The sequence below is a fragment of the Liolophura sinensis genome, chromosome 4 (genome assembly GCF_032854445.1).
Source record: "Liolophura sinensis isolate JHLJ2023 chromosome 4, CUHK_Ljap_v2, whole genome shotgun sequence".
Lineage (NCBI taxonomy): Eukaryota > Metazoa > Mollusca > Polyplacophora > Chitonida > Chitonidae > Liolophura > Liolophura sinensis.
The window spans coordinates 10,848,858-10,869,762 of NC_088298.1; the positions used below are offsets into that span (position 1 = coordinate 10,848,858).

The window sequence follows — 20,905 nt, forward strand, 5'->3', positions numbered from 1 at the left end:
GGTAAGAGGCACTGCTGAAAATTGGCATCATACAGCACATGGCTAACAAAAAGACTGAGCCAACAAGAGCCACAAAACCATAAAAGTCCATACAATAGCTTGTTCCAACTTTAGCTGACATGTGGGACTATGGTTTTGTGTAGAGCAAAACAAATGAAACCTCTTAATTTTTAGGACAGTTAATGGTAACTGATATCTCAGTTTTTTGGGAAAAGTAGAAAAAAAATGTAGATGGACTAACTATGAGAAAAAAGAGAAACACTATATTCTGCTTACAGTAAAATCATGTAATTATATAGACAAAAAAAGAGCGTACAAGATGTCCCCAAAAATCCGGAGAATTACAGTATTGAAGTTAGCATGGTAAAGATGGCTGCACAGTACTCCAAAAGATATAATATGATCGTGCTAATTTCAATGTTCTAAACTCATTTGTGTTGTGTTGGACAGCATATGATCGAAATCAATGGTCCCAGGCAATTGATTATGGCTCAGACATAGATTGATCCATACCAGTTTACCAGAATATGTAAAAACTTAAATCAACTGTCAAATTGTATGATGCTGAGACGGACCTGTTTACACTTCCTACACCAACTCCACATCAAGATGTTCGTCTGTCCTCCAGGAATGAGATTGTCAAGCTTTCGCAGAATCACGTATATGCAGCCTGTCTCGTGGACAAACCGCCGAATGTGGTCGACCATCGGCGTGTCACACCCCTCACTCGGGCAAGTGTACGTCTCTCTGTGGCCACAACAACAGCAGTATGTACACTTACATGTGACATCGTAAGTGTTAGGGCTATTCATTATATTTTTGAGTAGAAATCTACTGTGGGTAAAGCAGCCAGATACAGGAAGTTGACACAGAATGGGCAGTTTTAAGTTCATCATTATAGGCAAAAAGTCATACTATATTATGTGACCTGTCAAACATGACAAATTTACTAAAAAAAAACTAATAAGGCTGACTTGAAGAACACAATTCATGCAACAAAAGAACAGATTTTTTGCCCCAAAGCCGTATTAACTAGTTTGTATTAACTGCACTCACACACAACAAAAGTACCTGCATTTTGTGCACGTGTATGTGTGTGTGTATAGGAGTAGGACTTTCAAAACGCATCTTTGGCCTACTTGTGTGACATCTACCACAACACAGGTGCTTTCCTTTTGTAAGCTAGCTATGAATGAATGCTTTGAGGTTTAATGTTGTACTTAACAATTTTTCAGTCATACGGCAACGAGGAGTCTTTAGGAGAGTGTGTAACGTTGTGTTTTGAAGCAGGGCGAGTCCATGACACCATAGTGCTGCCACCACTGAAGTATCATGCTGAAGACACCAGGCAGGACACCCCACTCAGTCACATTATACTGACACTGGGTCAACAAGTCTTGTTTCCAAGTTCTCATTGTTGAGTGCCAAGCGAGGCAGAAACAAGTACCATTATTAAAGTCTTCAGTATGACCTAGGTCTCCCAACTTCAAGACGGTTGCTCTAACCATTAGATCACAGAAAACGATTATCAAAGGCATGTCACCTTGAAGGTGTTGTACTACTTTTTGAGAACATTGGTTACTTTACAAGTATGTAGGTGTAAGAGAGAGTTACTGTTCTTGACTGGAAAACCATGCTGTACACATGTTTGTAGCTGGTCACATCTGGTGATGATAAGTCTTTTCTATAAAATTAAATTATTTTTACTTCCTAGTTTTACACGGCCTGTATTGTAATATGCATGCAGTAAATACCTGAAGCAAAACCTCTCCAGGAAACCACCCAATGTGATGTCATTTTTACCGTAGAAGTCCATCATGACAACCCTGCAGAAAAACAAAAGTCATGTATTAGATTGGTAGATGGTTTTATAATAATACAACGATAATAATAAAAATAACAATACCTGTTGTAATAATAATAATAAGATAAAATTATAATATGACAATATTATTTTATTTTAGGCAAACATGGGTCGATATTAAAAGAATACATGAATATGTATAAATATGAAAAGGCTGTATTAGCAATACCATAAAAACATTTTTGGAGTCAAATTCTGATAGTAGCATGGTCTCCAGCACCAGTGACTCATGAGGGACCTGTTGGTGGAATGGTCTAGATGGTTGACATGTGTTGATGGTAACAATACGTGTCTAACTCCAAGGTTGTCCGTTGAAAACCCCTGTATTGTGGATTTAAGTCCTAAAATCTGTCCAATCCCCAGTGTGCAAGTCATGATAATGTTGTTTCACACGTACACGAAAAAGCAAATTTTTGTCTCATAAAAATTTATCAACACTAGTTTTTCCAATTTATGAACCAAACTCTAAATCAGTGTTAAAAAAGTATACATGACAGATGCATGAAGCAAACCACAGAAATATGAAAACAGAACGATGCACAAAGCAAACCACAGAAACATGAAAACAGATCGATGCACGAAGCAAACCACAGAAACATGAAAACAGACCGATGCACAAAGCAAACCGCAGAAATATGAAAACAGACCGATGCACGAAGCAAACCGCAGAAATATGAAAACAGACCGATACACGAAGCAAACCGCGGAAATATGAAAACAGACCGATGCACGAAGCAAACCACAGAAATATGAAAACAGACCGATGCCAGAGCAAACCACAGAAACATGAAAACAGACCGATGCACGAAGCAAACCACAGAAACATGAAAACAGACCGATGCACGAAGCAAACCACAGAAATATGAAAACAGACCGATGCACGAAACAAACCACAGAAATATGAAAACAGACCGACGCAGGAAGCAAACCACAGAAATATGAAAACAGACCGATGCACGAAGCAAACCGCAGAAATATGAAAACAGACCGATACACGAAGCAAACCGCAGAAATATGAAAACAGACCGATGCATGAAGCAAACCACAGAAATATGAAAACAGACCGATGCATGAAGCAAACCACAGAATTATGAAAACAGACCGATGCACGAAGCAAACCACAGAAACATGAAAACAGACCGATGCACGAAGCAAACCACAGAAATATGAAAACAGACCGATGCACGAAACAAACCACAGAAATATGAAAACAGACCGACGCATGAAGCAAACCACAGAAATATGAAAACAGACAGATGCCCGAAGCAAACCACACAAATATGAAAACAGATCGATGCATGAAAGAAACCACAGAAATATGAAAACAGACAGATGCACGCAGTTCTGAGTGGTCTATGATTCAGGATGGTCTGTTACAAAAGGACAATAATTATACGTGGTCTACAACTGAGGGCGATCTGCTTCATATGGACCATAAGTCTGGATGGTTTATGATTTGTGATTTTTCTGGGTGGATTTGTGATTCTGAACACTACAATGGTCCATAATTCTGAATGGTCTGTTTCGGATGAACAATAATTCTGGTGGTCTATGATACTGGGTGGTCCTTTTTTGAGCAAAGTATAATTCTAGGCGGAGTATTATCCTGGGTGGTCTATGATGGTATAATTCTTTAACCATTTTGCATGTTTTTTAGGTCTTTATTCATGTGTATTTTAAAGGCAATATTCTGTAGAGAGTGATAGAACTCAAGTTGAAATTGGTCAACCCATCCACAGTAATTTTGTCTCCAAACTCAAAGTAAGAATGTGTCTAAACCATATGGGCAGATGCTCTGTCATATGCAAAAAGGCCGTGGAATTAGGGTACGACTGAGAGGTCTGTGACTCCGGGTGATCCAAAATTCTGGGTGACTGATATCATTCTGAAAGAAACGAACGAACCCTATAAACGTCAAACTCACCAGGGCGACACACAGGGGTAGGGAGCATTAGCAGAGACGTAGGAATAGTTACTGAACAGGACCCCTAGTCTCTGGTGTGCCGCAGGGTCTAAACAGTCAACCTGGGGAAAGAACATGGATGCGGTAAGAAAGAGCACAAGGAAACGCCTATGCATACAACTCCATACATGTAGTTAGGGTGCAGTTCTAAAATTTTGACCGGCCCCGATAGCACAATTGGTAGAGCATCCGCTTCGGGAGCGGTAGATCCAGAGTCAATCCTGAGCTGAGGGACACCAAAGAGGAAGTTGAACGCCTCGCTTGGCGTTCAGCATGAAGGGGATAGTGCAACGACTGGTTGACCCGTATCAGTATAATGGCCCAGGCGGGTGGCTTACTTGCCTTCGGTAAGGCGTCTCAGTGAAGCAGCACTAGATCAAAAATTGTTAAGTAGAACGTTAAACCCCAAGCACTCATTCACTCACCAAATATTTTGACATTCATAATGACACTAAGCTCATATGTATGTGTCAAAAACAAAGTCAAAGATTCAAGCCTGTACTACCCATATAGGATTCACTGTTCCCATCACTAGCTACACATATATTGAGGGTCAGTTCTCGTTTGAATCTTGATTGACTGATTGGTATTTAACGATCTGCTCATGAATTTTTCACTTAAATGACATTCGTCAGGTTTATGGCTGTATTTTATTTATTTATTTATTTATTTGATAGGTGTTTTATGCCGTACTCAAGAATATTTTACTTATACGATGGCAGCCAGCATTATTTTGGGTGGAAACTGGGCAGAGCCCGGGGGAAACCCCCGACCATCTGCAGGTTGCTGACAGACCTTTCCACCTATGGCCGGAGAGGAAGCCAGCATGAGCTGGACTTGAACTCATGGCAACCGCACTGGTGAGAGGCTCCTGGGTCATTACACTGCGCTAGCGCGCTAACCAACTGAGCCACGGAAGTCACTTTTTTGGCTATAGTAAATCAAAGTGCTTAGAGTAACCTAGCGCAATGCAAGGCACCTACTTTTTGGACTTAAAGCCACTGACAAAACAGTGGGGGGTGGATTCAAACATGCAACCTCAAGGGGCCTCTGCGGCTCAGTTGGTTAGCGCATTAGCGCAGCGTAATGACCCAGAAGTCTCTCACCAATGTGGTTGCTGTGAGTTCAAGTCCAGCTCATGCTGGCTTCCTCTCTGGCCGTAAGTGGGAAGGTCTGCCACCAACTTGCGGATGGTCGTGGGTTTGCCCGGGCTCTGTCCAGTTTCCTCCCACCATAATGCTGGCTCCCGTCATGAAATATTCTTGAATACGGCATAAAACACCAATTAAATAAAGAAATAAATAAATAAATAAATAAATTCAACCTCAATAATGAAGGGCCCCGACAGTCGCAAGCCAGAGCTTTAACCATCTGAGCCTGTAAGGCCAAGGTTTAATCTTGCAGACAAACTTCTAAACTTTCTGGTCTCACAGGTGCCATTTAAAATATTACAGTTTTGAAAACACTTAATTATTACCACTGCTATGAAACACTTTATTACTTTCTGGGAATGACTTAATATTTCAGTTTACTGTGTCCAAATGCAGTCATCATTTTTACCCGTCTCTCCCATGTTGGTCCTATGTTTACAATCTGATTACTGTCCTCAGTTATGGCCCCTCTGCTGGAACTCTCCTTGACTGGAGGATAATTTGCATGGTTGCTAGGTGTCAGTTTGATTCTTCCTCCTCTAGCTCTGAAGTCTGATAACATTGCCTGAAACACAATCAGTATGACAGTGCCATGTAATGTGTATATTATAATTTGACATAAAATATAGTTATTTACTTATTTATTTCATTGGTGTTTTACGCCATACTCAAGAATATTTCACTTATACAACGGCGGCCAGCATTATGGTGGGTGGAAACCGGGCAGAGCCTGGGGGAAACCCATGACCATCTGCAGGTTGCTAGCAGACCCATAAAATATATGTTTGTATTATCTAGCTGTGGACCAGAAATATGTTCATGTGTGATATTCAAACATCAGGAAATGTAACTTTAACCTTCAACATATTCATACTCAAAGCCTTCAATTCTGAACAAATTAACAACCGTCAATTTCAAGTTGGCTCAACTAAAATGTACACAAAAGCTTCTAAGACACACAAAAATCACAAGCATAAAGCAAGTATGGAATGGATCACAAACAATATAGTTTTATATTTTATCGTGTACAAAGGGCAGCATGAAATACATGTTCATTTGCTGTCTCCCGCTACCTTGCCTTCATTTGTATCTATTTATCCCATTAGTTATTATCACTCTCTACCCAATCTAATCTAATAAAGCAGTCACACAATGATATCACACGACTAGTCTCGAATATGTCGCAATATTTTTAATTTAAGTAAGCCTCACTTTCAATTTAAAAGCTCTTACCTGAACGTTTTTATCAGAAGCTGGGTTATCCAGTTGCGTCAAGATCAATGGATGAGCAGGCAGAATCTCAATGTTCAGCTTAGCGTGGCGTGTCAGATTTTCCAAGTCTGCCGAGGAGCGATTTTTACTTGTGTCTAAGCTCGCACTGTCAGAATCCAGAAGTTTTGACCAATAAACTTGCTCAGGGAAATACTTCCTAAGCTCGCACTTTGACCCTGCTTCAGTTTCTAAATACGGAATTTCGAGTTTAAAATAAGGGGAGAAACTTAGTATGATCCCATCAAGGGTTTTACGGAAATGATGCGGTCTCTTCAGTTTGTGTTCAGTCAATGCCACGCGGCTGTCAAATATTGACTCGTCTTTGCTTTTCTGGTAATTGTGCAGAGGATCAGAAAAGTCCTTGAGTTCAGTGATTTCGGCAGATTTTCGTTTTGGAATCTCCTTGACAGGCAGCCTGGGACTCACGTTTTCTTTGTTTTCGTTACTCCTACGTTTGACTTCAGAGCTAGTTGCCACAGGCACGTCTGTCACCTGGAGAACATCACCTGGTAATGTCACACTCACCACACTACTACTCCCAACTGAACTGACACTCTCTTGAATTACCTCCCCTGGAACAATTACCTCCCCTGGAACAATTAACTCCCCTGGAAGAGTTTCATCTTCCTTTACTGGGGATTCAGGGTGGATGCCAGCCAGGAAATCCTCTGCCATGGGATCAGACTTGGCTTGCAGCTCGGAGGCGACCTCTATCTGGAACATGGCGGCCGAGGAGAGATTCCCCTGGGGGGAGAAGATTGGCCGTCTCCCATCATCGGTGTCTGTTGAGCTGTCCAAGCCATCCAGCTGCAGAGCCAGTTCATCAGGTGAAGGGGGAGGTAATGCGAATTCATCCATACAGAAAGATACCTCCAAACAGGAGTGGTAAGCAACCAGCACCATGAACTGTAGAATCTTCTTCACCTGTCCAACAACAATTGTCCAAACCTTAATTTATTTCATGTTGTTCACTGAAGTCTAACTCATTTCTCAAGAATACTACACAAAATATGTCACTGTAGGTTACATGTAAGTATACTTATACACTACAGAATATCCCACAATTTATTTATTTATTTGTTTTACGCCGTACTCAAGAATATTTCACTTATATGACAGCAGCCAACAATATGCTGGGAGGAAACTAGGCAGAGCCTGGTGGAAACCCACCATCATCTGCAGGTTGCTGCCAGACCATCCCACGTACGGCCGGAGAGGAAGCCAGCATGAACTGGACTCACAGCGACCGCATTGGTGAGAGGCTTCTGGGTCATTATGATGTTAACCAACTGAGCCACAGAGGCCCCTAATATCCCACAAGATACCCAGATTAAGACAGCAGGTAATCTAAAGGTACATCTGAATAAAAAAAAAATTGGCCATGATTTGTCACAGGTAACAAATGTTCAGATTGTAAGGCTTTGAAGCTGGAGTAAGAGTTCAGGAACACCTTCCATTATTTAGAACAGTCACAAAGAACAAATACAGAGATTCTATAACAAAGTCACTTTTTTGGTGCATTTTCGGTATCAGCAGAGCGCTACACATGGCAGAAAGGCCAAGTGCATCTAATGTGCCGCCAGAAACATTTTGAAAACTTGGTTAAAATGAACTTGTAGGTTAATGAATGAAGGTTGTAAGAAATTTTCAACCCAAATTGCAGACAGTACCAGCTTGATTCAGTGTTGTTGCACTGTAAGGGTCCGCTAGCAACAAAACTTTTTACTATTTTGTTCACCTATTTCCAGAAAAAGCTTAGTTACCTGGTTTGAAGCCAAGGTGACAATAAACCTGACCTAAAGTGAAAACTGCTGTGGTTGGATTTTTGTCATATCCAGATACACTCAGCTCACAAATCATTGCTGTGCTAATTAAAACTATATTCGAACAGGTTTACTGACATTAAAGGTGTGAGTGCTTGGGGTTCAACGTTGTACTTAACAATTTTTCAGTCATATGATGACAAAGAAATCCTTAGAGTGCATGTAATGTGTCTCCTTGTTGCAGGACGAATTTCCACCACTCTTTTTATCTAGTACTGCCTTACCAAAGGCAAGTACGGCGCCCCGCCCGAGCCATTATATTGCTATAGATCAACTAGTCATTGCACTGTCCCCTTCATGCTGAGCGCAAAGCAAGGAAGTTACAACTTCCTCTTTTAAAGTCTTAGGTGAGACTCGACCCAGGATTGACCCTGGATCTACTGCCTCCTGAAGTGGTAGATATGGGGCCGGTCATTAAAGGAGAACCCAAATGACATTATTTTCACACTAAAAGTCTTAACAGAATATTTATGCTATGTTAGTCTGTAAACTGCATTTAAAAAACTGTTACTTTAACTAGTTCCATTTAAAAAAAATCCATTGAAGTTGAACCTTCTGCCTATCTTGTCGAACGCGGAGCCCTGGCCAGGTAATGTCATGCCAGAAGCTATTATGTGACTTAAGCTGTAATTACCCCTACATGTACACCTCTTAATTAGCATCCTGAAAAATAATTTAAGTAAAACAGTTTCACAACAAATATTTTGAAAGATAAGCCATGAAGTTGTATAAGATTCTGAAAAAGTGTGTACAGCTGGGCAACTGGGCGAGACAATGACTGATTTTCGCTCACACATCGGTCACATAGACGACACAATTGTGCTCCTGCCTGGTCTGTCTGACAAGAATTGGACATCCACTGAGTTATGGTAGTACCTGTGGAGAATTGGCTCGGTTTCGATGTTAACAGACTATAAATTATTATAGTCAAGATGACCGATACCGGCTGTGATACACGGATCCATGCTGTCGGCCAAACCGATTGTGAGTTGCACTGACGTTGTGTTATTGCAGTCGAACGCCATACCTGGACGTGGAATAATCTCGAAATGGTGTGTAAGATTATAGCAATTGTTTCCTGTTGGATGTGTTGTATACATAGAGAAGCCTCAGATGCCAGCAGGGAATGTACCACTGTGACGTCACAAGGTCAATGGTGGCTCAATCGGTCTGGAGTACATTTTCTGATGTTTGATGACCAAATTCTGCTGTTTTTCTACCGTTTTCGACATTTTAAATGATGGGAATTGATTTAGGGGACATCCAAGCTATCTGTTTGCATTTTGGAAGGCTCAACACTGGGGATCTACTTTAAAAAAAATAACCTGAGATCTCAGATTACATAAAAACACATGTTTTACCCTCTTGAGTTCATAGCTTGACCCCCCTCTCAGTGTAATCGTACAGCCCAAATGTGTCGCACAGCCATCAAAGAACATCAGGGTTTTCTGCTCTCCTGAAAATCAAAAATTTCCAAATGTTATGTGAACTGCCATCAGCTTCTAAATTTAGCTTGCCACTGTATACATATGCTGAGTTCAGGGCCTGCTGTCTGCCTCTGCCTTAGAATGTCCGGGGCCTGTTTATTTCCAACAAGTGTTCAAGAATTTTCTTATTCTAGAAAATTCCACCAGTCTATATAAGACCTATAAAAGCAGGTCAAACGAAGGAGAAAGGAGAATTATTGAGAGTTTTGGATGCTTTCGCTGTGAATTACTTTAGTAGGCCTTTTGTGCTGAATTTTGGTGTCTTTAAAGCCTCTGGCTGTGTTATATCATATCTCAACCGAGCATTTATTCAGTCTGAACTTGTATATTTAATTTGTGCTCTTGTGTACACAGTGCTTTTTAGTACACGGACCCTGTCTGTGGAATTTTGTGTATATTTCGTCATACATTCAGTTATACTGTGGATTTTCCATCTTATGAATATTGCCTCTGTGCATTTATGCCTGTATGGCATAAATGCCAGCATTGTGGAATATATGCGTCTGTTTGGAATGGACACCGTTGTACATGTAAGTACTTTAGTATTTGTATAGATACTGCTATCCTTTCTTGTTAAACTTAAGTACTTTAGTATTTGTATAAGTCTTGTTATCTGTTCTTGTTAAACCTAATAAATTGTTGAAAAATAAAATCTGCTGGTTTTGGTTACTTTTTTGTGCGGCTAAACTGTTGTGTATTTCGAAAAAGCCATCTCTTTATAATACAGACAGTTTGGGGCGTAACACAAACAACTGTCTGTTTTTATTTTCCATTTCTCACTACAGGAATGGCAAAATTGACAGCTCTCACCTTTTTTCATGATAGCACACAAAAACTCGCAGTCAAGTTTGTATTTAAGCAAATGAAACCAAGTTCTAAAGAAGGCTTGTTATATACAGGGTGGATCCAAAGTCTGGACCCATAGGGGTGAGTGAGTGAGTGCTTGGGGTTTAACGTCGTACTCAACAATTTTTCAGTCATATGATGACGAAGGAATCCTTAGAGTGCATAGGCAATTTACTATATAACAATTTACAGATCACAATAAGTGTTCGAACTGACTTCCACCTTCCTCCAAACACTTTCTTACTCAGGAGACACATGATCTTTGCACATTTCAAAGCATAGAGTTATTCCCCCTTATGGTTTCCAGTTTTTGTGTGATGTTATCTTTTAGTGCTTGTAATGTTCTTGGTTTGTTAGCATAAACCACTGAGATTTTGATGGCCATTCAACCAGCCCTTGACGTCCAAACCATTTCCCCGCAAATGTGGTGTCATGTAAAATTATACATGATACCTAAATGATCAAAATTACGTTAAAATAAATGAAAACAAATTCGATAGTACATTGCCTATGGGTCCAGACTTTTTCTCCACCCTGTATATACAAGACAAACTTCTTGACAAAGTCTAGCCCAGCAACCATAACTGACCCCAAGGTCAGGGAGAAGTCACAGAGACACAGCACTCAAACTCGCCCCAATCAAAGTCAGAACAGGGGAGTTTGAATTCAAACTCTTTTCTTGATAAAGGTAAAAACAGTCCTATTGTATCATGTGACTTGTAAAAATGTTAGACAACCTTTACAGACATTAAATTACCGATCATTTATCTCACCAAGTTCCACTGGCAAAAATGACACCTCATTCTTAGAAACTTCTCAAGTTCACAAAAGATCAGCACCTCATTTTCTCCATCATTCGTCTACTCTAAATAACTTTTTGGGAGACTTTTTTCAGATGCCCACGTTATAGAAGATAAGATCAATAATAGTTGCCAAACAATTTTTGCATGATTTTTACCTTTAATGATAAAGAGTTCCAATTCAAAACTCCCCTACTGATCTATATTTTGGCAATTCCAAAGCAATCCGTCAAATGCCTAAGTAACAAAAGTCACAAAAATAAGAATGCAGAAAAAAAAGGTTTATGAAACCTGTGCTTTTACCACTTGGCAGGGTGTAGGTCTTGACCCTGAAGGAATGACACAGCCCCAGGGTGGGGCGACTGACCAGTCCATCAATAGAGTTGACGATGCCAGCCTGAGTGAACCTGGCCACACGTTCCATCACACTCTGAACACACAGATAACATATCATGTATTTGGTATATTTTTCTACATTATTTTATAATTACCATTAGAAAAAATGACTTTTGCTACACTTACGTAATTATCATGAGAAAAATAAACAGACCAACTTTAATTTCATTTATCTATCTAACGAGTGTTTATAGTGTGAACATTTCACTTACATCACAGTGACAAGTTTATCTCAAAGAAAAAAACAAACACATTTTTCTAGTAGCTGTTGAAAAATGTACATTTACATGTTTTTACTCACGTTCTTCAGCTACCTAACAAATTACAGGGCTACTTGGAATCTCAAATGCTAATTATTTATCTTAATTATTCTCAGTTTGAGGTAGTGATCTTTAGGCAAGTTATAAAAAGAAAAAACATGAGTCTAGGCTATCAAAATAAGCCTCAGTAAACAACGTGAAAACCTCCCACAAATAATGCTGGCCGCTGGAGCATAAGTGAAGTATTCTTGGGTAAAACACCAATCAAATAAATAAATAAATAAACAAAAACATAAATAAACTTACAGGTTTGACATTATAACACAGGGTGATGCCTTGCTCCAGGAGGAACTCTTGTGCCAGACGTGACACACTCTTCTCCACCATCACCACATCAGGTTTGAGACCCGCCACTTTAGCCACGCTCATCTTCAGAAACTCACGCTCCTGGAAAATGATGAAATACACTGAAAAATAATACTACTCTGGATGAATCCAAAATTTTTCCTATTTGGCTACCAACCCTTTGGCTGTAAAGCCTCTAAAATATCAGTGCAAGTATTTTGTTGCATATCGAGTGCAACCCAAATTGAAGAAACAGAAAAGAAATTTATGATATTTTCAATTCCAAGAAACTACAATGTAATATTTGCAGATCCAGATGTCTGAATTTATTCTTTCGTGTGTAACCTTTGTGGCTACAGGGAGCAAATTTAAACCTTAAATAAGTAATTTTTGAGGTCCCAAGAAGATGAATTATTAAATGTTTTACCTTTTTTGACTCACAGAAGCTAAAATGAGTCGCTCACCCGTAATAGCTGTCATTGAAAAGAGTTGAATTAAATCATTCCTCTGCAAGAGCAAAATTAAATGTTTCACCTGTAATATTTGTGGTTCCAAGGAGCTGAATTTGTTCTCCACCCTCTGGTACTCTATAGCGCCCTTGAGCAGAAGGATTTTGGGGTTTGTGTGACTGGGGATCATCTTCTTGTGAGCGATGTTCTTTGTGCAGACCACACCGTGATACATCGCTGTCGACTGCTTCTGACCTCCAGGAATCTTTCACAAAGAGAAAAAAACAAATCCTGATCACGCATGCTCAGCTGAAGTCTTACATGTGTAACCAACCCAGTAGCTACAAGTAGTGGGAATTTCCCATTCGCTCATTTGTTAATGCGCTGGCATTCAGATGTGGAAATCTGGGATTAAATCCCTATGTAAGAAATCCAAGGGTACATTCTTAAATCATTAAACATGTTCAGCTAAAGCCTTATATCAGGTTAATACTTTCTGTGTACTTCCTTTCTAATCTGCACATACCTGTGTGAATCGAGAACTTCCATGTACCATGTACATGTACCTTTACCTGTATGCATGTGTGTGGATTACCTTTTTGGTCCGCCTGTATTTACCTATACTTGTTTTATCTTTTAACTCACGTACATATTTTTGTATTTCTGTTTAACTTTTCTGATCTCCACATAGATGGGTCTGTCTGTGCGTCACTTTTTTTTCATTTCCATTAACTTTTAGATCTACGCGCACTTGTATTTGCTTGTGTCCATTAACTATTTGATCTACAAACACATGTATTTGCTTATGTCCATTAACTATTTGATCTACACGCACATGTATTTGCTTATGCTCATTAACTTTTAGATCTACACGCACATGTATCTGCTTATGCCCATTAACTTTTAGATCTACATGCACATGTATTTGCTTATGCCCAATAACTTTTAGATCTACATGCACATGTATCTGCTTATGCCCAATAACTTTTAGATCTACATGCACATGTATCTGCTTATGCCCAACAACTTTTAGATCTACATGCACATGTATCTGCTTATGTCCATTAGCTATTTGATCTACAAACACATGTATTTGCTTATGCCCATTAACTTTTGATCTGCATGTACTGGCGTGCCTGTATTACATTTTTGATATGCATGTATTTGCATATGCCCATTACCTTTTTGATCTGCACATATTTGCGTATGTCCATATCGTCACCCTCCGTGCGGATATCAGGATGGACAAACTCGGTGACTTTGGCCAGCAGTTTGAGTAACGTGTCTGTCCATGTAAGGCTCAGACCCTCCTGACTCAGTAGCTGCTTCAACAAGGACACCATGTGCTCCTGGTGACTTTTCCTACAGACATAAACAAAATATAAACTTAGGTTTTTTAACCAGCACAGTTGGTAGAGCGTCCACTTTGGGAGCTGTAGATCCAGGGTCAATCCTGGGTCGAGTCAAACCTAAGACCTTAAAAGAGGAAGTTGTAACTTCCTCGCTTGGCGTTCAGCGTGAAGGGGATAGTGCAGTGATTGGTTGACCTGTATCCGTATAATGGCTCCCACAAGGCGCCTTACTTGCCTTCGGTAAGGCGTCTCAGTGAAGCAGCACTGGATAAAAGAGCAGTGGAAATCCATCCTGCAACAAGGAGGCATATTACATGCACTCCAAGGATTCCTTCATCGACAAAAATTGTAAGTTAAACCCCAATCACTCACTCAATCACTAAACTTTGATGTACACAGCATCCATTTAACAGGGCAAATGCAACTGAGGCTGCTTGCAAACTGTATGCAAACCAATTGCAAGTCTTTTGCAAACTGATACGCAAACTGATGATTTTAGATTTTTGTCAGAAGATTCACTGAAATCAGAAAAGGCATTCTTTCACTGAATAAATCAGGAAAATCTGTAAATATAGACCTAGGCTGACTCCACTTAATCCAGGGGTAGGGTCAATATATTTGTCATGTTGTATTACATCTTCACAAATGAATCCGTCTTAATGTCGCTCTTCACACAACTTTGTTACACATATTCTGAGAATTGGCCTTGGGATTATTGACTTTGAACGTCCACTTTGGTTGACAGCTGGCATACAAATACTGATTCTTTCACCAAATGACAATGAAAACATGAATCCATCTTAATTCTGTACATATACTTTCTTAGGTTTCTGGTGAACAGTCCTTGTCATTATTGACCTGGAACGTCCATTTTGGTTGCATTACCAATGATACCCAGTTTTTCTGCATCTTCAAGAGCAAATTTCAATGCAATTTGTGATCATTTTAACACTATTTTGGAGACAAAACTACATCGGTTGAATTGGCCATTTTCAGGGTTTCACCAAAAGTATCATTTTATCAGTCTACACAGAATAATGCCTTCTGAATACATTTGCATAAACAGAATATGCTTGAATAAACACCTTCGAAACATGCGAAAAGGTTGAAGAATTAGGGTATATTAATGCACATGTATGAAAATAGAAGACTGTTATCATCATGTATTATAGGAGAGAAGATCTCATGAGTCGACCTTAAACTTTAGCCAGTGCGTCAGGGGACAGAAACTCTTACTGAAGTCTGCTGAAAGCCAGCTTCTCTCTGTTCTCATCCCTCAGCTGATCCCGACTCCTCCAGCCTGGGGGACAGGTGAAATATTCCCCTGGGGACAGGCCTGCCTTGGTCGTGCTGAACAATGTGCCTGTAACAGATATCACAATGTGGCACATTGTACTCTGTATTGAGTATATGTATAAATCTTTGTATTTACATATTTCTGTATTTGATTGGTGTTTTACGCCGTACTCAAGAATATTTCACTTACACCACGACGGCCAGCATTATGGTGGGAAGAAAGTGGGCACAGCTTGTTGTGGGCAACAAGTATAGGAGAGGAAGCCAGCATGAGCTGGACTTGAACTCACTGTGACTGCATTGGTGAGAGGCTTCTGGGTCATTACGCTGCGCTAGCGCAGTAAACAACTGAGTATAAATCTTTGTATTCCGCTATAACTAATTGTAGGATGTAGCAGGTATCTCATTTTTAGCTATTTTGGGCTTCAAGCAGCATTGTAATTAAAGAGAAACTGTTAGTATTATTATTTCTGCCATAAATTGCTCAGCAGCTAACACTGTTAAGAAGAGAAAACAAATTTTTCCAGAGGAAACATCAGGTTTTTAACAGTTTTTCGGTGCAAAATTTTTAATCAAAGACAAACCCGTCAAAACGAGAACACATACACAACCACAATGGGTAGAGGTTCAAATCCAGACAAAGCTGACTTTTTTTTTGTTCTGTTTTTTCACACTGTATAGTAGATGTTTGCTTTTACTTAAAGATAGTCATTTGGACATGCCTCGAGACCCGGCCAAAAGTTCAAGTGTTCAACCATGGGCCACCTTCACACAGGGATCGTAAGCCTAAGTTGATCGTAAATCACTAAGATCATAATCATAGCCCTAACTTACAACTGACACCCTCTTGCACAAAGGGACTGCAAGCCAAAAGATAGTCATAATCAAAAATAACAATTGCCTCAAACTTAAAAAATTAAGGAAAGAAAAAGTTATTGACTGATACATTTTGCATTGGCATACATTCATAATTGTAACCCCGCAACAATTTACAATTACATTACAATTCCTTTGTGTAAATGGTGTAACTTAATTTTACAATCAATTGTATATTCATATGTAGGGTTTTCAACCGAATTGTAGCTACAATCTTTGTGCACTTAAGCGTGACTAACTTGACAAAGTCTTACCAGTGAGGAAGTCATCACTCAGACCTGTGGTACAGGAATCTTGGCGGGGGAACGGCTCATCGGGAGCTTTGTCAGAGCTCACGAGATGTTGTCGCTGAACAACTCCAGGAGATGAGTCTGACTCTCCACCACTCTGTTTGGGTTGTATGTAAAATATTGACCTGGATCCCCTCTCGGCACTGCTATGTTCCTGGTGACCATCAGTCAAGTCCACTTTCGGAATTAATGGCAGGAATTTGGCATCATCTGGCAAAAACAGGGTTAATGCATTAAAGAGAAACTGTTGGTATATTTCAAAAAATGTATGTAAATATATACCTATATAATATACATGGACAAAAATAAACAATATAAAAAATACTACGAATATGTAACCAAGACAGCACCTGTTGGCTTTAAATTATGTTCAATTAAAGACATAAATTAGGTAAATATTCAAATTTACAAAAAGCATATCCAGACTCTCAACTCACCCTCATCATCGTTTGACTCAATCTCCTGCACCCACAAGGGTTCCATGCTCTCGTCTCTGCTGAATGACTGGCTTAGCTCCTCTTTCACAGGACTCATCTCCAGGGATAGGGCAGCCTGTGGGGGAGGGGGCAAGACAGGTGCTCAGTACAAATACTTTGATATTCATTTATTTATTTATTTGATTGCTGAAGAGACAAAGACTGATCCAACTGAATTTTTTACAATCATCATTTTACAATCCAAAAAATTATGTCTCCCAAGATACCAGTTTTGTCTGTGCATGTGCTACTGTTCAAAATCATTAATAAAGTTCCTAAAATTTATAAAATGCTTTGCATTTTAACTTTTTCAAACTCTAGAAGCATTTATGGGACATCTGGTCTGCCACTTTTGGGCAGTATACAAGTAATTGTTAACAGGAAAACACAGTTTCTGTATTCTCACATGGTTACTCCATCTAATAAACGTACACACATTTCTTACTATTCCAAACAAGAAAATGAAAGAAATGTAATTTTTGCTCTTAGCACAAGTAATATCTGTGCTAAAAATTAGAAGAATTACAGCACAGTCCAATGTGACTGATGTAACTTGGGTACTGACCTCTCCAGGCTTGTACAGGGTGAAGTCATCCTGGAACAGTGGGTGTCTATCCTGTACATTGATTGGTTCAATGAAAGAGGCATCCAGCAAAGCTTGTCCAATGGCTACCGCTTGTTCCCTGTAATTTGAATAAAGGAAGAACATAAATTTATATTTTCTCACAGTACTTTTCAATACGCTTGAACAAATAAAAAAAGTCAGAAATAACAAAAAAGTAATGAAATAAAGATTGACCCTAATTCTTCCAACCTTTTCAACCTCCTCTGTGACCAGTCCTTTAAAAGATTCTGGGGCAACAATGGGGCTTAGAGAAATAATTTGCACAGCTTTATGAAGTTTGCATTTTCAGTGACTCAAATGATTCAGTTTAGCATCATATTCATACATTAACACCACTGGAAAAAAATCCTTTAGGTTCAAGGCCGAAATGGCTAACAATTTACAGCAATAAAAAAAACAAACATACATGCATGTGACCTGTCTCCTATACTTCAGATGTTTATACGTACTGACAATATGTCATAATCGACCACTTTTTGACGCACAGCGGATCATTTCATAAAGACATGATGGGATAAAATTGCCGTTTTTATGAGTTTTCTTGTCGTCCTTATATTAATTTTTTTGTATTAATTGTCTGCTTATTGTACACAAAATCTTGGTGAAAAAAAAATGATAGCACAAAAGTTTAAACAAAAAACTGTATTAATTTTCTTCATATTGTATACAAAAACATTGGTGAAAAAAAATGATAGCACAGAAGTTTAAACAAAAAACTGTATTAATTTTCTTCATATTGTATACAAAAACATTGGTGAAAAAAAAATTATAGCACAGAAGTTTAAACAAAAAACTGTATTAATTTTCTTCATATTGCATACAAAAACACTGGTGAAAAAAAATGATATTACACAAGTTAAACACAAAACTGTTTATTTTTTTTTCATATTGTATACAAAAATAGTAGTGAAAATAAAATGATATTACAGAAGTTTGAGTGCAAAAAGTATGTGACAAGACCAATAATAGGGATGTTTGGAACTTTTTTTTACATAATTTCGAACTACACGATTAAATCTGAAATTCTCCAGCCTCTCAATTCACCTGCTGGCTGACTTGTTCTCCCCCAGCCACGAGATAATCTCTGATCCCACGATACAATTGGCGTACATGCGCAGCCGCACCCGATGGCTCTGTAGCTGGATGCCTCGCTCTGGGTCCTGGAGCTGTCTCCACAGGTCCTTCAGCTGCTGAGAGTCCTGTAATCATCCACAAACCCCACCAAAGTGAGTTTAAAGATCATTTTGGATGAAATGACCACTTCAGTAGCTTTGCCTGGTTTTTCTTGCCAGGATTGTAGTTCTATTTTATTTATTACCTCTGGCAAGAGTTTTTGGTGGCACAAATTTGTCTGTCTGTTGGCAACTTCAGGGAAAAACTTACACTTGGATATAACGTTCTGCACCAATCGCTTAAATTTTGGTTGTGATCCAGATCTAGGAATCATTTTAAGAAATTCTTCACCCCTCTCAGATAACAGAATTGCAGAGTACTGTCCCTTTCATTGTAGTGACAGAATTTGTACTTTTAGCTGTGGCAGAGGTATGAGCTCTCAAGAGTGTATTCCAGTTTACCCTGCATGAGACAAAATTCTCTCGTTTTTATTGGACAGTAACGGTCATGTCAGGGATGTGTATATTCCTGTATCCTTCAGCTGCCACCATACGTCTGTTGACTATGGTATCTCCCTAGTGCAGATGTGAAACTACAGTGATTTGCCAACCTCAGAATTCTTCGCTGAATTTCATGCATCTTTTGCAATATAAATCCATTACACAGTTACTCAGTGATAGTGTCAGGAAATATGTGGTGTCAGTTAACCCACATACTGACTGATAATGCGTGTCACTGACACCATACATTTCCGTGTCCTGTCACTGAGTAACTGTGTAACTAATAGTATTTGTGTGATGTAACAGTAATGACTTTTCCTTATTTGGTAAGCTCAAAATGTACGCCACAATAGATGCAGGCAAATTCTTTCCCACAAACTTCGTGTAAGACCATGTAGAATTACAGAAAATTACAGACTGTACATTCTCACCTGCACTAACAGTTTCCTCTCAATCTGAATGCTCTCAGCACTGGGCAGCTCTGTGTGAGGGTTAAAGTCAAATGGGTTCCCAGGTAACGTGGAGGCCTTCACTAGATCAGGGGTGCTGGAGGACCTGAGTGCACGAAACAGCTATGAATTTTAATAGCCTTGCATAATGCATTCAGAAATGTGGAAAGGTAAAACGGTCATAGACACAGCAAGGCAACATGGTGTTCCTAAAATATTTAGCAACAAACTAACTTCTGTTTGTTTGTTTGTTTGATTGGTGTTTTATGCCGTACTCAAGAATATTTCACTTACACGACGGCGACCAGCATTATGGTGGGTGGAAACCGACTAACTTCTGAAGTGTATTTATACTTCGCTAAATATGGCGCTGTTTTGTTACAGATATATTAAATCCACCTTTTTTCCTTTGTCCAGTATATCGTTAACTATCTCTTTATCATGTCTATACTGATGCAGATCACAAATCCACCTGCACAAGGATTCGCATAAAGGACTATAATATGACATTAATTAATTAAAGAATCTGCCTTTGACAAGGAGCATGCAACTTTAGCGTCCTAATTTTTACAACTCACTCTTGGAATTGAATATAATAGTCGTATTGTCTGCTTTTTCCACTCCGCACTTTTACACATTCTCTTTGCAAAGTTGGATTTCCTTTTCCGCTCCACACTTTTACACCTTCTCTTTGCAAAATTGGATTTCCTTTTCCGCTCCACACTTTTACACCTTCTCTTTGCAAAGTTGGATTTCCTTTTCTGCTCCACACTTTCACACCTTCTCTTTGCAAAGTTGGATTTCCTTTTCCGCTCCACACTTTCACACCTTCTCTTTGCAACATTCCTTGGATTCTCATGAAGGAATCTAACTAGATTCTCTCTCAATGTTACGAAATTCTGATCCTATATCCTCCTGTATCGTTGGAGAATGCTTCAAATTATCACATTCCTACAGGAATTTTGGTGTGATGCCACTGCTGCGTGGTATTATAACATGTCTCATTCCCTTAAAGAATTAGAAGTAGCATCCTTTTCTTTTCAGAAGAGCTTGTAGAAGTATACATTATTAAAGTCCCTTAGTTTCACTCAATTAAACACTGGTGGAAAAACTATCCCCTTTAGGCTGAACGCCAAGCCGGGAAGTTACAACTTCTTCTTTTAAGTCAATCCTCTCAAACCAGGATTGACCCTGGACTAGATAAAAGAGCAGTGGAAATCCATCCTGCAACAAGGAGGCACATTACATGCACTCTAAGGATTCCTTCATCGT

At 39.2% G+C, this 20,905-nt stretch overlaps 1 protein-coding gene across 1 annotated transcript in view; it reads right to left on the bottom strand.

Annotated features, from left to right (window-relative positions):
- LOC135464410 (1-phosphatidylinositol 3-phosphate 5-kinase-like) overlaps positions 1–20,905 on the bottom strand; it is a 60,355-nt gene that overhangs the window by 34,126 nt on the left and 5,324 nt on the right. Inside the window, exons 6-21 of the mRNA XM_064741837.1 lie at positions 19,616–19,739; positions 18,616–18,770; positions 17,512–17,629; positions 16,908–17,022; positions 16,435–16,680; positions 15,245–15,371; positions 13,838–14,018; positions 12,742–12,921; positions 12,169–12,309; positions 11,510–11,636; positions 9,435–9,529; positions 6,212–7,174; positions 5,388–5,543; positions 3,789–3,889; positions 1,755–1,826; positions 576–747 (exon numbers count right to left, since the gene is read on the bottom strand). Coding sequence (XP_064597907.1) covers positions 576–747; positions 1,755–1,826; positions 3,789–3,889; positions 5,388–5,543; positions 6,212–7,174; positions 9,435–9,529; positions 11,510–11,636; positions 12,169–12,309; positions 12,742–12,921; positions 13,838–14,018; positions 15,245–15,371; positions 16,435–16,680; positions 16,908–17,022; positions 17,512–17,629; positions 18,616–18,770; positions 19,616–19,739 — 3,073 coding nt within the window. The remainder of the gene's footprint in view (positions 1–575; positions 748–1,754; positions 1,827–3,788; positions 3,890–5,387; positions 5,544–6,211; positions 7,175–9,434; positions 9,530–11,509; positions 11,637–12,168; positions 12,310–12,741; positions 12,922–13,837; positions 14,019–15,244; positions 15,372–16,434; positions 16,681–16,907; positions 17,023–17,511; positions 17,630–18,615; positions 18,771–19,615; positions 19,740–20,905) is intronic.